At 36.7% G+C, this 20,682-nt stretch overlaps 1 protein-coding gene across 2 annotated transcripts in view; it reads right to left on the bottom strand.

Annotated features, from left to right (window-relative positions):
* Nucleotides 1-20,682, bottom strand: part of ZBBX (zinc finger B-box domain containing) — a 104,167-nt gene that overhangs the window by 75,621 nt on the left and 7,864 nt on the right. For both annotated transcript variants that reach the window (XM_059921979.1, XM_059921978.1), the window contains exons 4-6: nt 15,491-15,539; nt 14,509-14,618; nt 8,236-8,331 (exon numbers count right to left, since the gene is read on the bottom strand). In XM_059921979.1, the coding sequence (XP_059777962.1) occupies nt 8,236-8,331; nt 14,509-14,618; nt 15,491-15,539 (255 nt within the window). The remainder of the gene's footprint in view (nt 1-8,235; nt 8,332-14,508; nt 14,619-15,490; nt 15,540-20,682) is intronic.

Raw genomic sequence — 20,682 nt, forward strand, 5'->3', positions numbered from 1 at the left:
TACTATATCCTGACTAATAAAACCTAATGCATGGAGCACCTGCTATGAGCAGAATACTTTTATATTTGTTGTCATTTAATCAGATCCTCACAACATCTCTGTAAGCTTCTGAGCTTGCATATATGAGTTTTATCTTAAAGATTCTTTTAGCATAAATATTACAGAAACACCCTCTTTTCCCTTTGAGATGAATTCAGGCCACCTCTGCATTAAACCCTAGCACTGCATCTTCCTTCTCCACTGCATCTGTAACTCTGTCACTTGATTCTGTAATATACTCCCTGAACCACTAATGTTCTTCCAATTCTTCACTGGTGGTAACAGAAGCCCTGCTCTTACTTTTCTACACACTTTTCAAATGCAGTCTTTTCCCTTTCCCTAGCTTTTCCTAGTACTGGCATCTAAAAATATCATCATCACAGTTATGGTTTCACTGAAGTGCAGGTTATTAAAATGTCCCATATTTAAAATATGTCTCACATTTTGAAACTGTCTTCTCAAAAATCCTTATCAACATTTCTCCAAGGAAGATATAAAATGGCCATAAGCACATGAAAAGATGTTCAACATAATTAGTAATCGGGAAAATGCAAATGAAAACCGTAATGAGATACTACTTCACGCCCACTAGGTCAAAAAGTGAGATTAATAACTGTTGGCTAGGGCACAGAGAAATCAGAACTTTCATATTCTGTTGACAGGTGTGAAATGGAGCAGCCACTTTGGAAAACACTCTGGCAGTTCCTCAAACAATTAAATATTAGAGTTACCATACAACCCAGCAAGTCCACTACTAGAGATATAGCAACGAAAAATTAAAACATATGCCCACAAAAAGCTGTCCATAAATATTCACAGCAGCATTATTCATAATGGCCAAAAGGTGGAAACAGCCAAATGTCCATCAGACAATGAATGGATAAACAAAATGTGATATATCCATACAATGGAATGTTATTTGGCCATAAATAAATGAAGCACAGATACATGCCACAACATGGATGAAACTTGAAAACATTATACTAAGTAAAGGCAGCTAGTCAAAAAGACCACATATTGTATGATTCAATTTATATTAAATATCTAGAATGGGCTAATCCATAGAGACAGAAAGTAGATAAGTCGTTGCCAGGGGATTGCAGGGAGGATGGTAGAGGGGGATGGGAATAGTAGCAAAATGGTACAGGGTTTCTTTTTGAAGTGATAAAAATGTTCTACAATTAACTGTGGTGATAGTTGAACATATCCGTGAATGTACTAAAATCTATTGAATTATAAACTTTAAATAGATACGTTGTATAGTATGTGAGTTATATCTTAATAAAATTGTTTTTAAAAAATTCTTGTCTATGATGCCTCTATAAGTGCTCTTGATCTATCTTTTGGGTAACCCGTCATTCTGTCTTTAGAAATTCTGGTTAATCAAAGACTTAATTGCAATGCCCTCCAAGGAGTCTACCTGGGTAAACTAAACTTTCAGACTCACCAGGCTGTCAGCAAACCCCTCTTGGCAACAGTCTGCTCACAAGGATAAGAACAGGAACAACAGTTTACCAATGGGACGGCATCAGTTATTATTCTTGGGAGTCTTGCAATAGTTCACGCAGAAGTACAGCTCAGATAGATGAGGGACAGACCTGGTTTAGAAGCCTTATTTCCCACCAGAGTCAATCCCCATCTGCAGGTTTCCAGAGCCCCACAGCCCACGTGCCAGCTACAAAGCTCACCATGTTCAGGGAGCTGTGGCTTACCCCAAGTATTTATAGTCCTCCCGTTACATGCAATTTGCCAATGAGGAGTCATGTTTACCGTGAATATGTTGTCTAGGAACATAGGTGACATTAGGACCTTTATCTGTTTCCCAGGAAAAGAGCTAGAAAGCTAACTAAAGGTCAAATTCTCAGACACAAGAGGAAAAGCTTTTCTTAACCCCTCACCAACATAACATATTAACATACCATATGTTCTTTTAATTGTCCAACCTTTGGTTTTCAAAATTTAGAGAGAAATAAACTTTGCCATTTAAAATGTAATTTTAAATTATTTCACGAGCTTGATCATATCATTCAGGATTTATTCATGTTTTCACTCATTCAAAAATGAGATTTTTACATGCCAGGTACAATGTTAGACACTAAGAATACAGTGATGAACATGACAGAAATAGTTCCTCTCCTTACAAGATTTGAAATTTATCAGAAGAGATAAAAGAGTAAAAAGTCAATAACAATATAGTTTAAAAACTCCTTGGGCTTCCCTGGTGGCGCAGCGGTTGAGAGTCTGCCTGCTAATGTAGGGGACACGGGTTCGAGCCCTGGTCTGGGAAGATCCCACATGCCGTGGAGCAACTAGGCCCGTGAGCCACAACTGCTGAGCCTGCGCGTCTGGAGCCTGTGCTCCGCAACAAGAGAGGCCACGATAGTGAGAGGCCCGCGCACCGTGATGAAGAGTGGCCCCCGCTTGCCGCAACTAGAGAAAGCCCTAGCACAGAAACGAAGACCCAACATAGCAATCAATCAATAAATCTTTAAAAAAAAAAAAAAAAAAACTCCTTTGACAGAAGTTCAAAGTTATAATCATATTGAATCATACAGAATTATTTATATTTAAGAAAGAAAAGAAAAGCATGCCAGTACTCAATTGTTTATATATATTTTAAATATTTTATTTTTTCTTATGTGTAACACTAATATTTATAAATAGCAAATTTATAAATTTTTTAGGATATTGACATTACCTGGACTCTAAAATCATGGGAATTTATGATAATTCCTTTTTGAGGGAACATTTACTCCCCATCCTTATATTTCTATCTTATTTGTGAGACTTTGGGAGAAGAAAGTGAGTGTGCTGACCTCTGCTCTTTCTGGGTTCTCCGAGGGCTACCTGTCCAGAGAGGGATGTATTCCAGTCTAGATCTCCATTAAGGAGTTTTTCTGGGTACGTCCTGCCCTGTCAAAGGGAAAAGTCTATAACATTGGGGCAGGGGGGAGGGCAGAAAGTTCAGTTCCAGGAAATATCAGGAAGCTGATCTGTCTGAACACCCATGCTACAACCACCAATTCTGATTGTATCAATAATAAAACTGATATTTTGATTTCTACCTTCTGACTCTAATACCTATTTCTCAATTGGTTTAGAACATGGAAAGTGAAGAAAGAGATGTTATATATTGCCCTTCAAAAATTGCAGTACACTCTAAAACTGGCCAACAATTATCTATACTGTAATCTCATTCTGAATTACATATTGTCACAGGTCAGGTTGGCCAAGAAACAAATTCTGAGATTTGCCTGCCTGACTTTTACTGGGGAGTTCTCTGAGAAGAACACCTGTGGGCGAGTGAAGGAAGCAGAACTGGGCAAAGAAGAGAGTTGAAGTTGATGCAATTGCCAATCCCAAGGGAGGAGCTGTGATGGCCCATTGGAGTTGTCCCCAATTGAGGCAAGAAGTAGCTGGGAATTTGTACCCTAACATAGACCAGATATTGGCCCAGAGGATGGGCTGCCTCCAGGGATGGAGTGTAGGCTTGGAGGTGGCAGTTCTCTTTGGGCAAAGGCAATTCCAGGGAAGAGACTCAACTATGATACAAATGCAGGCAACATTCCAGGCAGCTAGGGTAGTGAGTGTCTCATTTCTAAAGAGGAAGATCTGGGTGGCACACATAGCATCTACATTATGTGTGTACACAGCATTTAAAACGGGTACATTAGGATCATCCAAGTAAGCAATCACGATATTAACCAAATGACCAGCTATGGCCTAAAATTACTGTATTATCCTGAACATTAACAGAGTAATGGTAGTGTGAGCCTAAAAGCTGATACTGGGCATTGTCAAATGAAAGAAAAAAGTCTACCATAAAGTCGGAAAGCATAAATAGTATTATGATAACTGAGGTTCTGCCTGGTAATTATTTTCCTGTCGGTATGTTCAAGCAAACAAATATTCCCACTTATAATCCATATTTATGTAGGTATACCTTACTTCGTAGACAAAAAAGTGAAGAGGCTGCATATAGATGCCTCATATTAGAAAACACAGAAATCCTACCTTAGTTATCTCTTCTCTCATTACTAACCACCCCTCTTCCCAAGGTCTCTCCTTTCCAGTTAAGAAAATCTCCATTCTAATTAAGAAAATATATATACCAGAATCTATTATTGATTTTCTTAATCCAGTCTCCCCTTGCGCATGTCATACTTCACAATGAAATGCCTTTTGTTTGTTCCCCGCCCCCCCACCCCCCGTTTTCCCTTATCTCTGATTAACTTTGTCTCTTCTTTGATCTTTTGTTGTTAAAAGGAAATAGGAATTCCTGATATATTGAGGCCTTATTTTTCACCAATGTGAGGCTTACCAAATGAAAAAACCTTTTGTTTTAACCCTTAGTGTTGAAAATCATTCTAAATACAGAAGTAGAATTTTCATCTTTAGTAATTCCCCTCACGAATTTACACATCATTTTGCAGATAATTAACTATTTCACAGAGGTTAGAGAAGGTTAAAAACAAAAACAAAAACTTGTGCTGAAATCACTTCCAAGTATTAATCAATCGTAAATCAAAAGAAAGACCCTTTGAAATTATGTTAGTCAACATGGAAATGGTAATAGTTTGTCTTCAATTTTTCAGGGATTTATCTCTTAAATGAAACAAGATATGCCAGGACAAAATGGTCCCTACTGACTGTGAACTTTGTAAAGACTCACTGGTATGTAGGCTGGGGGCTGAAATGATTAACAACCCTCAAAATAAGCTATTCTTCATAATAACCAGAAATGCCAACATAGGTTAAATAATATAAAGTATAACAGTCATTAGCCTAGAATGCTTGCTTTTTATATAGTAATGCTTAATACTCAGATATAAGATGTCTGCTCTAACTTCTCAGATTAGGTATGAATTCAACAGTCAACAAAAAAAAAATCTCATGACTTCTTTTTCTTTGTCCTCACAGTTTGCGTATTTTTTAAATTGAGATACAGTTGCTGTACAATATTATATAAGTTACAGGTGTACAAAAAAAAATCTCATGACTTTGACAGTTACCAAAGTGGTGGAAAACTGAAAATGCTATGGCTGGTTAATGAGGGCTAAAGAGAAAGAGGTATCGTATCCACTCACTGCTGAACAATGGCCATCAGGCCAAGACACAACAGCATCAAGAACCTTACCTTAATGCACAGGGAAGAATGATGGAAACAAGAAGAAAAAAAGCAAGATGACTGAAAAAAAAAAAACACAAAGGGCTAAACAGTGCACAGAAATAATAAGAAAATGGCAGATAGCTAATGGGACAATTGATTAAATTCAAGATGGGATGGCAGAGAATGGATAAGGCCATGATAGAGGAGCAAAAATAAAGTACTAACCGGAAGAGCAAATCTCTGAGGATGAATGTGTAGCGACACATATTACTTCAGCTAGTTGAGACCTCCTATTAACTGCTCTAACAGCTACTGGTCAACATAATGGGCAGGAGTCACCAATATATAGTGAGACTCTGTCCACTGTACGCTTTACTAAGATCGGAAGGAGTAGGTTATACATTCTGAAATAGCTACCTTTAAAATAACTTTCTTTTTATTTTAAAATTTTAGTTGAATAAAATAAAGGGTCAAATTTACTTGAATTATCTAAAAAAAGATAGCTCCTTCAAAGTATTTCATTATTTAGCAATCTGGGTACATAAAATGATGTCATATACAAAGAGAGTAGTAACCATGTATGTTTAGCTCCCAATACAGGTGGTCTCTGTTTGCTCTTTTCTAAGGGTCAGCCTCACAATCTGACCTCCCCAGCAGACAATGAACTTCCCAGGAAAATCCTCAAGATAGCACCAAGTAGCAACTTTGGTCTCCACAGACTAGAGGGCAATCCAGAGGAGTAACATAAATATAGAAGATATATAGTTATTTATCATTATTTAACTTTAAAATATATACATAAGAGAATTCCCCTATTTGAAAAAAACTCTCAAGGATTCATTATTACTTGCTATGCTCTTTGATTTGTATACATATTATGAAATTCATTTATGTTAATTTCTAGAGATGAATGCATCTTCTACAATTAGAAATTCACTAGGAACTTAAATACCATTCTACTATTTCTGGCTTACCAACCTTTCCTCCCCTGCAACCAAAACTAGAAAATGTGATGCTGGGATGAGATGAAGCTTATACTCAGTAAATATTAATTCTCTCACTTCAGCATCAATTCCACATTTAGAATTTTATAAGAATATAATTTACAAAAATCATGTTCTTCTATGTTAAGATATTGAATATATCCATTTTAATGACATTAACATGGAATAGAAAAACACTCAATGTTTACTATACATATGCTATGTCACATTACTTTTAGTAAGCATGATTTGACCCATGTCATATCTGCCTCTGGATTACAATAAACCATATCATGGCAAAGTTTGACTGTGTTTTGAAATTGAATGTGGGCGGGGGGAAGGACTGAGAGAAGCAGAAAGGGACAGAGGTCTGGAAGAGAGAGGGGAAGGAAGGGAGAGAGAAAAGAGAATCAGACTTAGATAAATCTTGAAGGTCAAATACTGAAGTTGAGGGAAGGAGCCATGTCTGATTCTTCTTTGTACCCTCCACACCAGCTAGCACAGTGCCTAAATTCACTGAGCAGTAATTCAGAAAATGTGCTGAATAAATCATTGAATGGAAAATTCTAACAAGAATTCACAGTGGGATAATTACACTCTTTACCCTTACAGTGGCGTTCCTTTAGTTAAATTCTATATTATTTGCATATTAGCAATTACACTCACGTTTGTATACATTAATTTTCATTTCCTATGACTGTCCGGTCTTAGGATACTTCCTGAGGCAGGGGAGTAGTTGGTGGATTTCTTTTTGTTTTCCCTCCATCACTTCTGCCAGAAGGCTCTAAACACTGACTAGCCACTCAAAAGTTAACAGACTTGGGCTTCCCTGGTGGCGCAGTGGTTGAGAATCTGCCTGCCAATGCAGGGGACACGGGTTCGAGCCCTGGTCTGGGAAGATCCCACATGCCGCGGAGCAACTAGGCCCGTGAGCCACAACTACTGAGCCTGCGCGTCTGGAGCCCGTGCTCCGCAACAAGAGAGGCCGCGATAGTGAGAGGCCCGCGCACCGTGATGAAGAGTGGCCCCCGCTTGCTGCAACTAGAGAAAGCCCTCGCACAGAAACGAAGACCCAACACAGCCATAAATTAAATAAATAAATAAAATAAATAAATAAATAAACAGGAGCTGTTGTTTAAAAAAAAAAAAGTTAACAGGCTTCGGTAAATACTGATAAAAGTAAGGTCAGTTTTATGCTTTGTGGTTATCATGACTTGGGTCATCAGCATCTGTGAGAGCTACCAATATTCGTATATGTTGAAGCAACATGTAAAGATTGAAGTCTACCAGTGATCTAAATACAGATAATATCAATATTAAAATTTACAAGATAATATTTAATCCTTCAATCCATTATACAAGGTACTCGATTCTCACTTTTATTTCCAGGTCCTTAAGAGGAGGATCCTAGGGTTATTCATCTGTGTGGGGTCACTGCCTAGCACTGACCCTGCACAATGAATGAAATCTATGACAAAACAATGCATCATCAAACGTAACTGGTATAATGTTATATCAATATTTAACCATATTTATTGTTTAAGTATTAGAATCTCAAAGCCATCTGACAGGGTTTGAGTTTAGGCATTTCAAAAGACAACAACTATATGAGGATAAATAAAAGTTTGTGATATGTAGGAGGAAAAGTAGAAACCTGAGAGATAAGCTTATTTAAAAAATAGTGGGGGAGGACAAATAAAAGACGAATTTTTTTTAAATAAACATGAGAAGAAAACAAGAGATTTCTATTTATAAACTAGATAGAAATAATACTTAAATCATGTGTTCATTTGAAACCACAATAGATAAAAATATTGTCTAATTTTTAAATGTCAAGTTCACAGATAGAATGTATAATGTAAAAACTCTAATCAAGCTAAGTGTTTCAGGAGCTATATTAAAGCACAGTTTAAACAGCAAAATAAAATCCAGATTAGCATTCAGTAAAATAATTTTAAGTTATATGTAAAGATTGTAGATAATAGAATTTTACAAATTAATGCAAATCATCCTAAATTCTAGATAATTAAACATGTTTTATATGTCTTTGTGTTGAAACATTTTATAAATACACTACAAGTAAAGCGTTCTAAAAAGTCATACCTGCAAAAGAGTTGTTCTATGGAGTTTCAGTGCCCCCTTCTGATGAATTTTAGCAAAGCATCCTGAACAATAATCTTCTCCACATTCAAGGCATACCTTAAAAGATATTGAAAAATCATACAATCTTAAAAAATATGACTTCGAGAAAATATGTGCATAAAAAATTCATTGCTCTCATCTTTACTTCTCCAGTTACACACCTAGATGTCAGCAGAATTGAGAAGCCCAAGGAAACAGGACATTTGTCCCAGTTAAGATGTAACTCTGAGAAAAATTAACTTGTAAACTTTAATTACTCTCATAGCAAAATAAATATAATAGCTGTAAGTAGGTTTTAGATATATGTGTTAGGTGCATGTATGTATGTACAATTTCTGAATAAATCATTAAAAAAACGGCAACCTCAGATCAAACTTCTTAACCTGGTAAAAATTAACAGCAATATCTCTGGGTCAAAATTATTTCATTATGAGTTCTTTTATCTTTCTGTATGGATTTACATGACACAATTAGTTTCAAAGGATGTGTATACTATTTGTCTCCAAAAATTCCCACAGTCTTCTTTGAATGGCACTACTTCACTGGTGATTCTCAAAATGTGATTTTAAAAGCATTCTTAGAAGATTCCTCAAAGGAAAAAAAAGTATAAGAAAAAAACTGGATGGATCTTCATCAACATGTCAGCAATGTTTATGACTGGCGAAATGATTACAGACAAGTGTATATTTGTCATGCAAGTTCTCTATGGTGCTAAAATGTCATTCTTTAAATTTGCGGATAAGTTGGAAAATGTGATATACCTCTACCTATGATGGTGCCAAGCAAGAGTGAAACTGAGAAAAGGAAATGGAATTTTTACTGCAAGAGTATTTACTACTGTGCAGACGTACAGCCACTCTAACACCCTTTACAATATGATAAAAATTAGTGCAAATGGTTAGTAGCCCCCATTTTCTTGAGTCTGGCCTAGGTTGAGGACATCCAGTAGTACAAATAAGAAAGCATGAGGCCTGGAGAGAGACAGTCAGAAAGTCTGTGCCAAGGAGCTCACACTCCCTTTAGCTCTCTTTCATTTCCTCTCCCTTTAGGGTGCCCGCCACCCTTCTTCTCCTCCTTCCTCTCCCCTCTCTCGAGGTATAATAAGCATAAAGCAGCTGGGGCAGACTGGGGAGAGACAAACCAGGTTCTTCTGCCTTGTACGGGTCACTGGTGACCTGATGCGCAATTCAGTGACACTTCTCAAACTGTACCACGCATACACATCTCCTGGGATTTCCTTACAGTGCACACGCTGGTTTGGGAAGTCTGGAATGGGACCCAAGATCCTGCGTTCTAACAAGCTCCCAGGTGATGCCCATGCAGCTGCTGGGTGCAGACCACACAGGGAGTAAGAAGGCACTAGAGTGTATTGGATGAAGAAAAGGAGACTAAACTTAGGGGGGTATAAATTAGGAGTTTGGGATTAACAGATACACACTACTATATATAAAATAGATAACCAACAAGGACCTACTGTATAGCACAGAGAACTATTCTCAATATTTTTAATAACCTATAAGGGAAAAGAATCTGAAAAAGAATATATATACAGGGCTTTCCTGGTGGCGCAGTGGTTGAGAATCTGCCTGCCAGTGTAGGGGACACGGGTTCGAGCCCTGGTCTGGGAAGATCCCACATGCCACGGAGCAACTAGGCCCGTGAGCCACAACTACTGAGCCCGCATGCTGCAACTACTGAAGCCCGTGCACCTAGAGCCCGTGCTCTGCAACAAAGAGAAGCCACCGCAATGAGGAGCCCACTTGCTGCAACTAGAGAAAGCCCTTGCACAGAAACGAAGACCCAACACAGCCAAAAATAAATAAATTAATTTTTTTAAAAAGAATATATATATATCACTTTGCTGTATACCTGAAATTAACACAACATTGTAACTCAACTATACTTCAATAAAAAAAATTAAATAAAACTCAATAAGAGTCCATTAATTTTTAAAAATTGTATTGCAAGTTCCCACATGATGATGCAGTTACCTACAATAATGTAGCCATGTTTATTAAATATGAAACGATTAGGACAATACTCCAAAAATAGGTTAAAAGAGTAGGAAGTTGTATATAGCTAAAATGAAACTAAAAAGGAAGGGTCAAATAACAATAACAATATCCACAACATTCAGGGAGCACTTACTCATTGTTCTAAGGGCTTCGTATGTTCCATCTCATTTAATCCTCACAATAACCCCATAAGGTTAGCATGACCATTGTACCTCCATTGTGAAGATGAGGCAACAAAGGAACATAATGATTGAGAATTTGTCCAGTCATACAGCTAACGGAGCCAGGATTTCAACCCCAGGGTCTAGTTCAAAGCTTAAGCTCTTACCCATGACCCACATTACTAATAATCATTGACCATTAATTTCAGTATTAATCATTTATTAGAAAACCTTCATAAAATCTGCAATAAAATAAATCCAAAATGTCAAATGATTGCATGGTCTGGTATTTATCAAAATCCAAATGTAGTTTTCAAATGTGATTATAGCTACACAGAACTGGATTTATAATTTTAGTGGAAGAAAAATAAATACTATCCCTAGTGTGGGAACTAATCCTAGCCTTTCAACTCCTGTTTCAAGAGCTATAGTCTCTTAGAGAAATGATGATACAAACATTATCTAAATCCATAATTTTTAAGTGCAAAATTAAAAGCTATAATTTCACATACACATATGGAAGTATTATTGTATTAACGTAGACTTCAAAATGTATTACAACATGTCAGCTAATATTTTAACGAATTTCTCATAAATGTTCGGCACCATTTTTACAATGTAATATAGAGGACTGAGAGTCAGTTTCAGCATATAATTCTAAGCCAAATATTTGCTAACAATAGACTTTCAATGAAAGTAGCCAAACAGATGTTATACCGGAAGATCAAAGCTGGAGTCACAGAGTAAGCTTATATATTTTGTTATACAAGCATATTTGGATTTAAATTGGGTTAAAATGACCGCCAACTGGAAAATCTTTTTAGGTAGTTTGTGTAACTGGCAGGAACATACTAAAAATGTAGATAAGGACGCCATTCCACCACAGATGTTTCTTTGACGATGGAATACGAAAGTGCTATTTTAGCAAAGATCTTTTTAATTTGTTCAAGGCTAGATCACTTATGCTAAGCCTTCAGAACCATTTGAGTTTAATTAAATTATCCACAATTGCCAAATTAATATGTAATTTTTAACTATCCATTTCACTTTTGTTATGTAGAAGCAGCCTAAAGCCACTGGAATTTCTTTTAAAAATAAGAAATCTGCAAATTTGGGGTTTTATTTTTACCACCAACATATATGAATGCAACACATATAAAATGTGCCAAAAACAAAAGGCATACAATTTACTATCTCTTCTCAATGCGCTAGGCACAATGCTAAATACTTCACATGCATTAACCATTATCCTCAATAACTTTGAGGTCGTTATACTACTGTTACCCGTCTTATCCCATTTTACAAATGAGAAGACAGAAACAAAAGAATTACGTCATTTGCTGAAGTTCACATGGCTAACAACAGGTAAAGCTGAGATTCAAACCCCCAAAATGTAAGCTCTTACTCCCCACCTCCCATCCCTGTACAATTTTCCCTGATTAAGGTCCTGTCATAGGATATAGAAAGGTTGACTCTGATTATCCAGTCAGCATGACCATCTAGAATGATGGAAGCTAAGAACACCAGGTAACCTCAGAGTTCAACACTATAGAGTTCATTACATCTACCAAGCTTGAATTTTTAAATAACTTTTTGTGCTTTTAACAAGTATCATGGGATATTATTTTCATTTCAAATCAAAGAACATCTTTTCTTAAACTCTTCGTAAATTCTTTAAGAATGGTTAGGGCCTAAACCCTGACTTCTATTTACAACAGTTTTCAGGCAAATCAGTTTTGTAATCACTGCACGCTTCGTCACTCTCATCTGCTTTCCAGCCAAGGCACATGCCATTTATACTGTCCGGGAATGTCATTTGCTTGCTTTTCCTTCTCTCTGGAAAAACAGAGCCTTTATTTCCAAGTCAGATCTTATCTACATATGCCATATTGTTTGAATTCCATGGCCTTTAAAAAGTGCTCAGGGCTTCCCTGGTGGCGCAGTGGTTGAGAATCTGCCTGCCAATGCAGGGCACACGGGTTCGAGCCCTGGTCTGGGAAGATCCCACATGCCGCGGAGCAACTGGGCCCGTGAGCCACAACTACTGAGCCTGCGCGTCTGGAGCCTGTGCTCCGCAACAAGAGAGGCCGCAATAGTGAGAGGCCCGCGCACCGCGATGAAGAGTGGCCCCTGCTCGCCGCAACTGGAGAAAGCCCTCGCACAGAAACGAAGACCCAACACAGCCAAAAATAAATAAATAAATTAATTAATTAATTAATTTAAAAAAAAATGCAACTGTGGGGAAAAAAACTTAAAAAAAAAAAAAGTGCTCAACATAGAAGAGGATTAATAAGAAATATTGACTCATAGCTCCTATGCAAATACTTTCTCAGATCAACAGTGGACTCCAACAATTCAATTCTGCCTTAAGACCCTTTTAGCTTTCATACTTCAAACTTCAGGAATATTAGCATTTGTTTATATTTTCTAAACTTTTCTGGATAGGTATAACTTGTTAAAATTCCACCATCATATCAAGTAAGGAGAAAAATAGTATGATGTATGATGTAAAAGTAAGAGCATTATACCAAGAGCCAGGGTTTTACATTTAATATTATTAGTGCTTTATTAGACTTAAAGCACTCTAACTCTCTGAGCTCAGTTAAAACTGCCATGAAATAAGGCTAGTAATACAATCTTAAACCAGAAGTGATTATAACTAAATTCTCTGAAACGTAATAAATCTTAGTTATAGTGATCCACAAACATTAGTTATAATCATTAAATTCTTTGGGGGAAAACTGCTTCCTAGGTATGTATAATATTTTAATTGCAAAATATATTGGATATCTTCCTTTCAGTTAGCTTCAATGATAACAGTGTTTTCAATAACAGAAACGCTTTAAAGAAATGACTCATTCAACAAACATTTGTTGAGTACCTATTAAATTGCAGGCATAATTCAAGGTGGTGAGCACACAGCAGGGAACAAAAGTAAATCCCTACTCTCATGAAATTTACATTGTAGGGGAGTGGAAAATAAACAAATAAACATAAACTAAAGGGTGATAAATGTTATGTAGATGAAGGAGGCAGCTTCACAAAACTATAGTCATCTCAGCTGTTGCTATTTTATAAAGAGCTGTCAGGACAGGCAATGTTTGAGTTGACCTTTATTGATATGAGGAGACCTTGGGGGGAGAAAATTTGATGGGGAAATATTAATAGTTGAATTTTGAACACATTAAATTAGTGATTTTGTTTAGACATCCAAGTAGAAGTGTTGATTAGGCAGTCTGAGTTGAAAGTTCAGGGGAGAGATATGAGTTAAAGAGGTAAATTTGGGAACCATCAAAATAAAGATGGGCTTTAAAGCCAAGAGAGTAGATGAAACTACCTAAAGAACAAGTATAAACAGTTTAGACTAGAAAAGAGGCCTGAGGACTAAGCCCTGTGGCACTCCAGCGTTAAGGGGTCAAGAATACAGAAAAACAACAAAGCCTTACACAGAAAAATACATACCATACGATTCCATTTATATAAATTTCAATAGGTTTAGCACCACTACATGTATGCTGCTAAAAATCAGAATAGTAGTTGGCTTTGTAGTGGGAGTTAATTGGAAAAGGCACAAGGGAACCTTCTGGGGTATTCTATTATCTTGATGGCGGTGTATACATTTAAGATTTGTCCATTTCGCAGTAGGTAAATTATACCTCAATAAAAGAAAAAAAGAGAGAGAGAGAGAGAACGGGAGGAGATAATGTGATGACAGCAAGTGTAGACAGCTCTTTAGAAATGTTACTAAAAGGGGTACAGGGGGAGATGTGGGGATCAGAGAAGAATTTCTGTTCCAGTTTTGGTTCGGAAAACACTGCAGCATGTTCTTGTGCTGATAGGCACGACCCAAGGGAGAGAGGACAAGAGTTAGGTGGTGTCTTTAAACAAGAACGAGAGGATGAGATTCAGGGCATCGTGTAGCATTGGCCTTTTCTGGCAGCCTGCACACTTCACCCTTAGTAACGGTCGTGAAGGAAAAGACATGGTTACCAAGCAGGTTAAGTCGGGACAGGTGTATGAGCCCATGTGAAAGTCTGATCTTCTTCCCGTGTACGTACTAGCAGAGCGGCTTTGTTCTCACACTGCCCACAAACCTTCCCTTTTATCTTGGGTTTTTCATGTTCAGAAGAATTTGCCATTTTATAATTAGATGGTTGTTTCACTGGCTCTGAAGGGGAAAAAAAAGACCAATCACGTTAAAATACGATGTTCAGTTTTCTGATTGATAAAGGAAATTATGCACATTTCTAAATTCTCAAACAGTATATAAATGTTAGTTGCCCAATAAGAATGGCATGTAGCCAAGTCTAATCTTCCCAGTAGACTAGGGAGCCCACAGTCCCCCTCCCACCCACTGTGACCACAGGGCCACACATATCCACCCATATCCATTGTGCTGTAAACTCAGTTGAACTGGACATGTAAAATTACAGAATGTTAAAAACTATGCTTTGGATAGAATTCCCATAGCATTCTGCCCCATCTCTGGATCAAACTAAAGCCCACACAGAACAACTTCTATAATAAATGTTATATATATTTTTATAATTTGTTCTATCAAATTATCTTAACTATCCAAATTAAATGTTTATCCTCTATTTTAAAAATCTTATTTCTTTTAGAATTACTGTAAATTCAAATTTTATTTTTGGTTTTTGCTATTTTCAAATACTGTATTAAAATATAAAGCAGTTTTCAATATTCTTTTAATTTCCCAGAGTAAAATTTCAATCTATAATTTTATACTGCTAAAATTTTCTTCCTAGAGTTTAAGGAACAATGCTATGAAAGTTCTCACTTTTCAAAAATACTATTATTATGATCATATCCTAAGTTGATTTGTGACATAAAATAAGCACCCCTCCCCAAAATACAGATAAAATATATTTTGAGTATCAAAGAAAAAGAGTCACCATTTTTGGGTTTAGAATCTTTATGCTGCGTGAACAGTTCTAGCACTTAAATTTTCTATGTAATTCAAATGTGAAAAAAAAGAAATTATACCTTCAGCATCTAATAATATAATGGTAAACTGTTTACCTTGAAGCTGCTCCTTCAGTAATTTTAATTTCACTTTTCCAGCAGAAAGCTGTATTAATAAAAGAGATATTGCATGTCAGGTATACAAACTCAAATTAAGTTACTAATAAAAATATTATAAAGCCATAACATTTCGGTGCATCTTGAACAAAACAAACATTTTGAAAGAATAATATAATAGGAGATCTTTAATGCATATATAGGAATTTTAATTAAATCAAGAGAAAATTCATAAAAGAAAAATATATTTGGGAAATATATATAAACCAGTTTCTTAAAAAAACATGTCACAAATTATCTTTAAACAAAAATTACATATCACCATGAAATGATTTTAGGAAAGCACTAGCATTCAAATATTGTAAAGGCTCAGTAAGCCTTTTCTATCTCTGATCTTTCTGAAACACACAAAGCCTAATATTTGTGTAGACTGAATCTAAGCTGAATTCTGACTAAGCTATTCTGCTCACATAACTGTAGAAGCTAATATTATTATCTTAATTGCCCAAATTAGAGGACCACATGTTTAAGCGTCATAGGCATAACCTTCAAATATATTATTTGTGATCCCTGACTTTCCCAAGTTGTAGCCAAAAAAATTGAGTAAGTAACAATTATGGATAGGTATTTCAAATAAATAATCACTTAAAATCCTTGGATCTTAAGAGTTTAAGAAAAGAAACAGACTCGCCAATTGCACATACTTGCCTTGGTCTTATTAAAACCAACATCTGAAGTACACAGACATTCACGGAGCATGGCGCACACTTACACACACACTGTCAATTCATGCCTCATTTTCAATTTTCAATTTGCATGCTCAATTGCCCAATTTGTACATGAGAATATGAGAACAATGGTTGCCTCTATGTCTATGGCTGTACCAACTGCAGTCATCTTTGAAAATTTAGGCCTAATTATTTTCAGTGAATCTCGTGGTTTTGCTGCAAAAGGGCATTTGTTTGTTCCCATTCTTTAAGGAGCTGCTCAGATGCTATGTACCAAACACAGCAGACAAGAAAATAGAATTGAAATAATCAATTTTTATGTGAACCACACTGTTATTTTTAAACTGGCAGTGTTGTACAAGTTACAGATAATTTAATCTTATTTTTTATAACCAAATTATCCAATACTATTACCTTAATGATACATCTGAATTGCAACATGATCTACGCGTTTATAGGCTATCTGGGCAGAATGGATATACCAAAGCAAAACGAATTCATTATTAGGGACATGTTATACTTTGTTCTTGTTACTGTGAATAATATTTTTCTGCTCTATGAATATAGCCATATTTACTTCAAATGAATCAAACCGCATACAAATATTTCAATGAACAAACTGCTAGCTTACTATTTTTAGGCAAATAGAATTTCCTCCTAAGTCTGATTTTTATCTGTTGGGGAAAGAGATGAGGGTGGAGCAGCGCTGGCCCAGGGATACACACACACACAGGCAAACACCATAAAGATACATATATATGGATATGCATATGTGTGTATATATAAAACACCAGGAATTCAATATACTGAAGCCTATACCTTATTAACCCACTTATGACTCCACCAGGAGATGCTGAAGGGGTCCTATCAGGAGTCAGGGCAGCTTAGTGTCTCTACCACACAGACATATCATCTGGGCCCTTGGGGTCAGACTATGTTGTATTCATCGGCCTCCCTGGCATTCACAAATGCCTCCATCCTGCCACTAACGTCCTAATCCACCGTGCTGGGCCCACACTCCTTCCACAAGCCACCTTTTCAAATATCCTCATTCTTAATCCAATTAGCTACTCAACCTTTACCATTCTCCACTACTTGTCCTTCCGTCCAGGCTGCTCTGCCCTTCCATGAAGCCCTTTATTAAAGAGTCCTTTAACTATCTTATGCCTTAAAAATTTCCTTAAAATATCTCTTCCAAAAGTTCACAGTAACTGGACCCACCTTTCCTCACACACAACCTTCTCCACAGAACTCTCCAGAGGAAATAGCTCCACTTCTACTCCCTTTCACTCACCAGGAGAGAAGGAAAATGTTCTCCCTGTTTGCCCCTCAGTGCTGCTTCCAGAATACTGTTCCGCTCTCACCATTAGGCGAAGCTGCCTCTACTGAAGGTCCCCACCATCCACTTATTGCCTTTATCAATACCCAGGATCCTCTTCCACCTGAACCTCAGCAGTCTGTTCAGTATTTCTCTCCAGCACATTTCTGGGTGATGATCGTGGAGACTTTACTGTCCATGTTCACCTGACATCCTGATGCTGAAAACCCTCCGACATGCTGACTACTATGAACGTCTAAGTGCCTCCTCAGCCACCTGACCATTATGACCAAACCTTGGGCCTAAGCAGCAATCTGAATGGCCATACCTTCAAAATCCCAAACTCAGAGTTTCTCAGTGCAAACCACAATCTCCTTACCTCCTTCCTCTTAGACCTCCCATTATCTACCAACCATTGTGATGAAATAATAGCAACTGGGTCCCCTACAAATCCATGCTGAATAAGCCCCGTGGGCTCTCATGGCTCGTCAGCAATCCATTCATTCATTTGCTACTAAACCTCAAACATGATTCTCACATGATTTGGCTACTCCAAATCTTCTCCATTCCAAAAAACTCAGATTCACCCCACTTCCTTTCCTTAATCTGAACAGATGATCTTGCCTTCAAATTTACTAAGAATGCCAAGGTCTTCCTATTAATATTTTTCCACAGCTTCCTGCCTCACCGCCTGTCAAAAGCAACCTCTAAAAATGTACCTTTACTGCCACCTGTTTTCTCTTCCATTTTTCTTGTCTCAGAGAAAATGTGCCCTCCTTCCCTTGGTCAGGCCCTCCTCAAGGAGCTACCTCTTCAAAGCCCTCAGCAACTGGCACCTCTCTCATTTGTATCTTCAATCTTTCTTCCACTAGTGAATCTATCCCTCAGCTGCAAATTGGCTCACACCTTCCCCCTGATTCTAAATATATATATATATATATACAGTATTTATATATATAGTATTTGTTTATATATTTTTGTATTATATATATATAAAGTCTCCTTGATCCTATTAAAGCCTTGAGAGATCATCCTCTGTTCTCACGTTTACTGAAACTTTAGCCTTTACTCATTGCCACCTGCCTTTCTTTTTCAACCACTTGAAATATATTTTTACATCTGATAACAATCCAACCATCAAATTTATTGTTTTTAAAAATTCTCATTCTCCGTAAATAAACATTTTAATGTGATTTTCAGTTAATATTACAATTGGTTTCACACATATTATCTCACACCTTGCTCAAAACTCTGTGAAGTAGTCAGCAAGTACTGTTATGCATGTTTACAAATACGGTAACAGTAGCCCAAGAAAGGTTACATCATTTGTCTAAAATCACAAAGCTAATGAGATGAGTCAGGATTTTAATCTATATAGTCTAGCAAAGGGTTTCTTGTTCTTGGTACCACTGACATTTTAGGCCAAATAATTCTTTGTTGTGGGGTCTGCCCAGTGCATTGTAGAATGTTCAGCAGCACCCCTGGCTTGTAGCCACTACACACCATTAGCCAAAAAAATCCCTCTCAGTGGTGATAACTAAAAATGTGTCCAGACATTGCCAAATGCCTCCTGGGGAACAAAACTGCCCCCTGTTGAGAAACACTGGTCTAAAACTAAACCTAACTTTTTCATTACAAATACGTCAATCAAGGTTGACTTCTCCATTTTTTTTCTAAAAATGTCCTCCTTTACTTTCATCTCCTATGAAATTACATTACTTTGACTCTATTTCTCCCATTATTTCTCTTCTCAGGCTCCCTTGACTGGAGAGCTGGCAAATTATCTTAGAACTAGCCTGAAAGCCTGCATTCCAAATCTTGGCCCTGACCCTTGACGTGAGCAAGTTACTTAACTTTTTTGATGTTAAATTACTTCATTTGTGGAACTGGAAAAAATAACAACTGCCTCTTAAGAGTGATACAAGCACTTAATGAGATAAAACAGGAAAAGCACTGTTGACTGGTATAAAGCAGACAGTGAATAAATATTCAAGTTCTCTTTGCCTCCATATTCTCTGGGCTTTATCCTTCATACCTGCCCTTTATCCTTTACACCTTTCTTATCCTTTTTATAAATTCTTAGGGAGCACATTTACTCTCTCAGCTTCAACTAACACATGAGAATGCAAACAAAACTCTAACATCTTTGAAATTTGCTAAGAGAGTAGAACTTCAATGTTTTTATTTTAAAAAAAAAGGTAAATATGGATGTGTTAATTAACTCGATAGAGGGAATTTACTCACAATGTATATGTATATCAAATCATCGTGTTGTACACTTTAAATAACTTACAATTTTACTTGCCAATTATACAATAAAGCTGGGAAAAGAAAGTAAGAGAGGGAGGGTAGAAGGGAGGGAGAGAAGGAGGAAGCCAACTATCTAGCTCTAAATCTAAACACCGGAATTTTTTTTTCCAGCTCCTTTATTTATTCTATCTCCTAGGCAATTCATCCTGGAATATCAGTTATATATTTGACTTCTTCTTTTCCTTTCTCACTGTGTTTTGGGTCCATGTTTCCTTTATATCTCTTCTGCTACGTTCTCATTCAGACTCTTCTCATCTGACCTTTTAATAGACTTATAAATAGTCTCTATGCTTCTGTATCAGTGGTCTCCAAAGTAGCGTGTATGCATGCCTGAGGGAGCTCAGGAAAAGATCAAAGAGAAGAAAAGAAGCATCTATTCATGTTTATATCATCTTTGATTAATTTCCATATTTTGTTTTACAATAAACATGATATATTAGTAAATTAGTATGTATATAAATAAATTATATTTATAAATAAATTAAAAGTTCATAGATAGAAAGTCCATTCTCAAAATCTATTTTTATTGCTGTGGTACATGATCGAAAGAGTTTGAATATCATTTGCTCTATACTCTACTTACATAAACTTCAAATACACTGGATATTAACAAGATCAACCATCATACATCATTATCTTAAACTTGCTACTCTCCTGCTTCAAAGTTGTCAGGGAATTCTATTCACCCAGTGAAAAAGTCAACACTCCTGAGTCTGGTATTCAGGCCTCCTACCCTCCTGCCCAATCTTATTTCTACTCCCACCTTCTGTAACTCCCCAACCCCCCATGCTTTCATCCTCAATTATGAGGTTTATGGGAATGGGCATTATGACTTA

Source organism: Balaenoptera ricei, chromosome 4, assembly GCF_028023285.1.
Source record: "Balaenoptera ricei isolate mBalRic1 chromosome 4, mBalRic1.hap2, whole genome shotgun sequence".
NCBI lineage: Eukaryota > Metazoa > Chordata > Mammalia > Artiodactyla > Balaenopteridae > Balaenoptera > Balaenoptera ricei.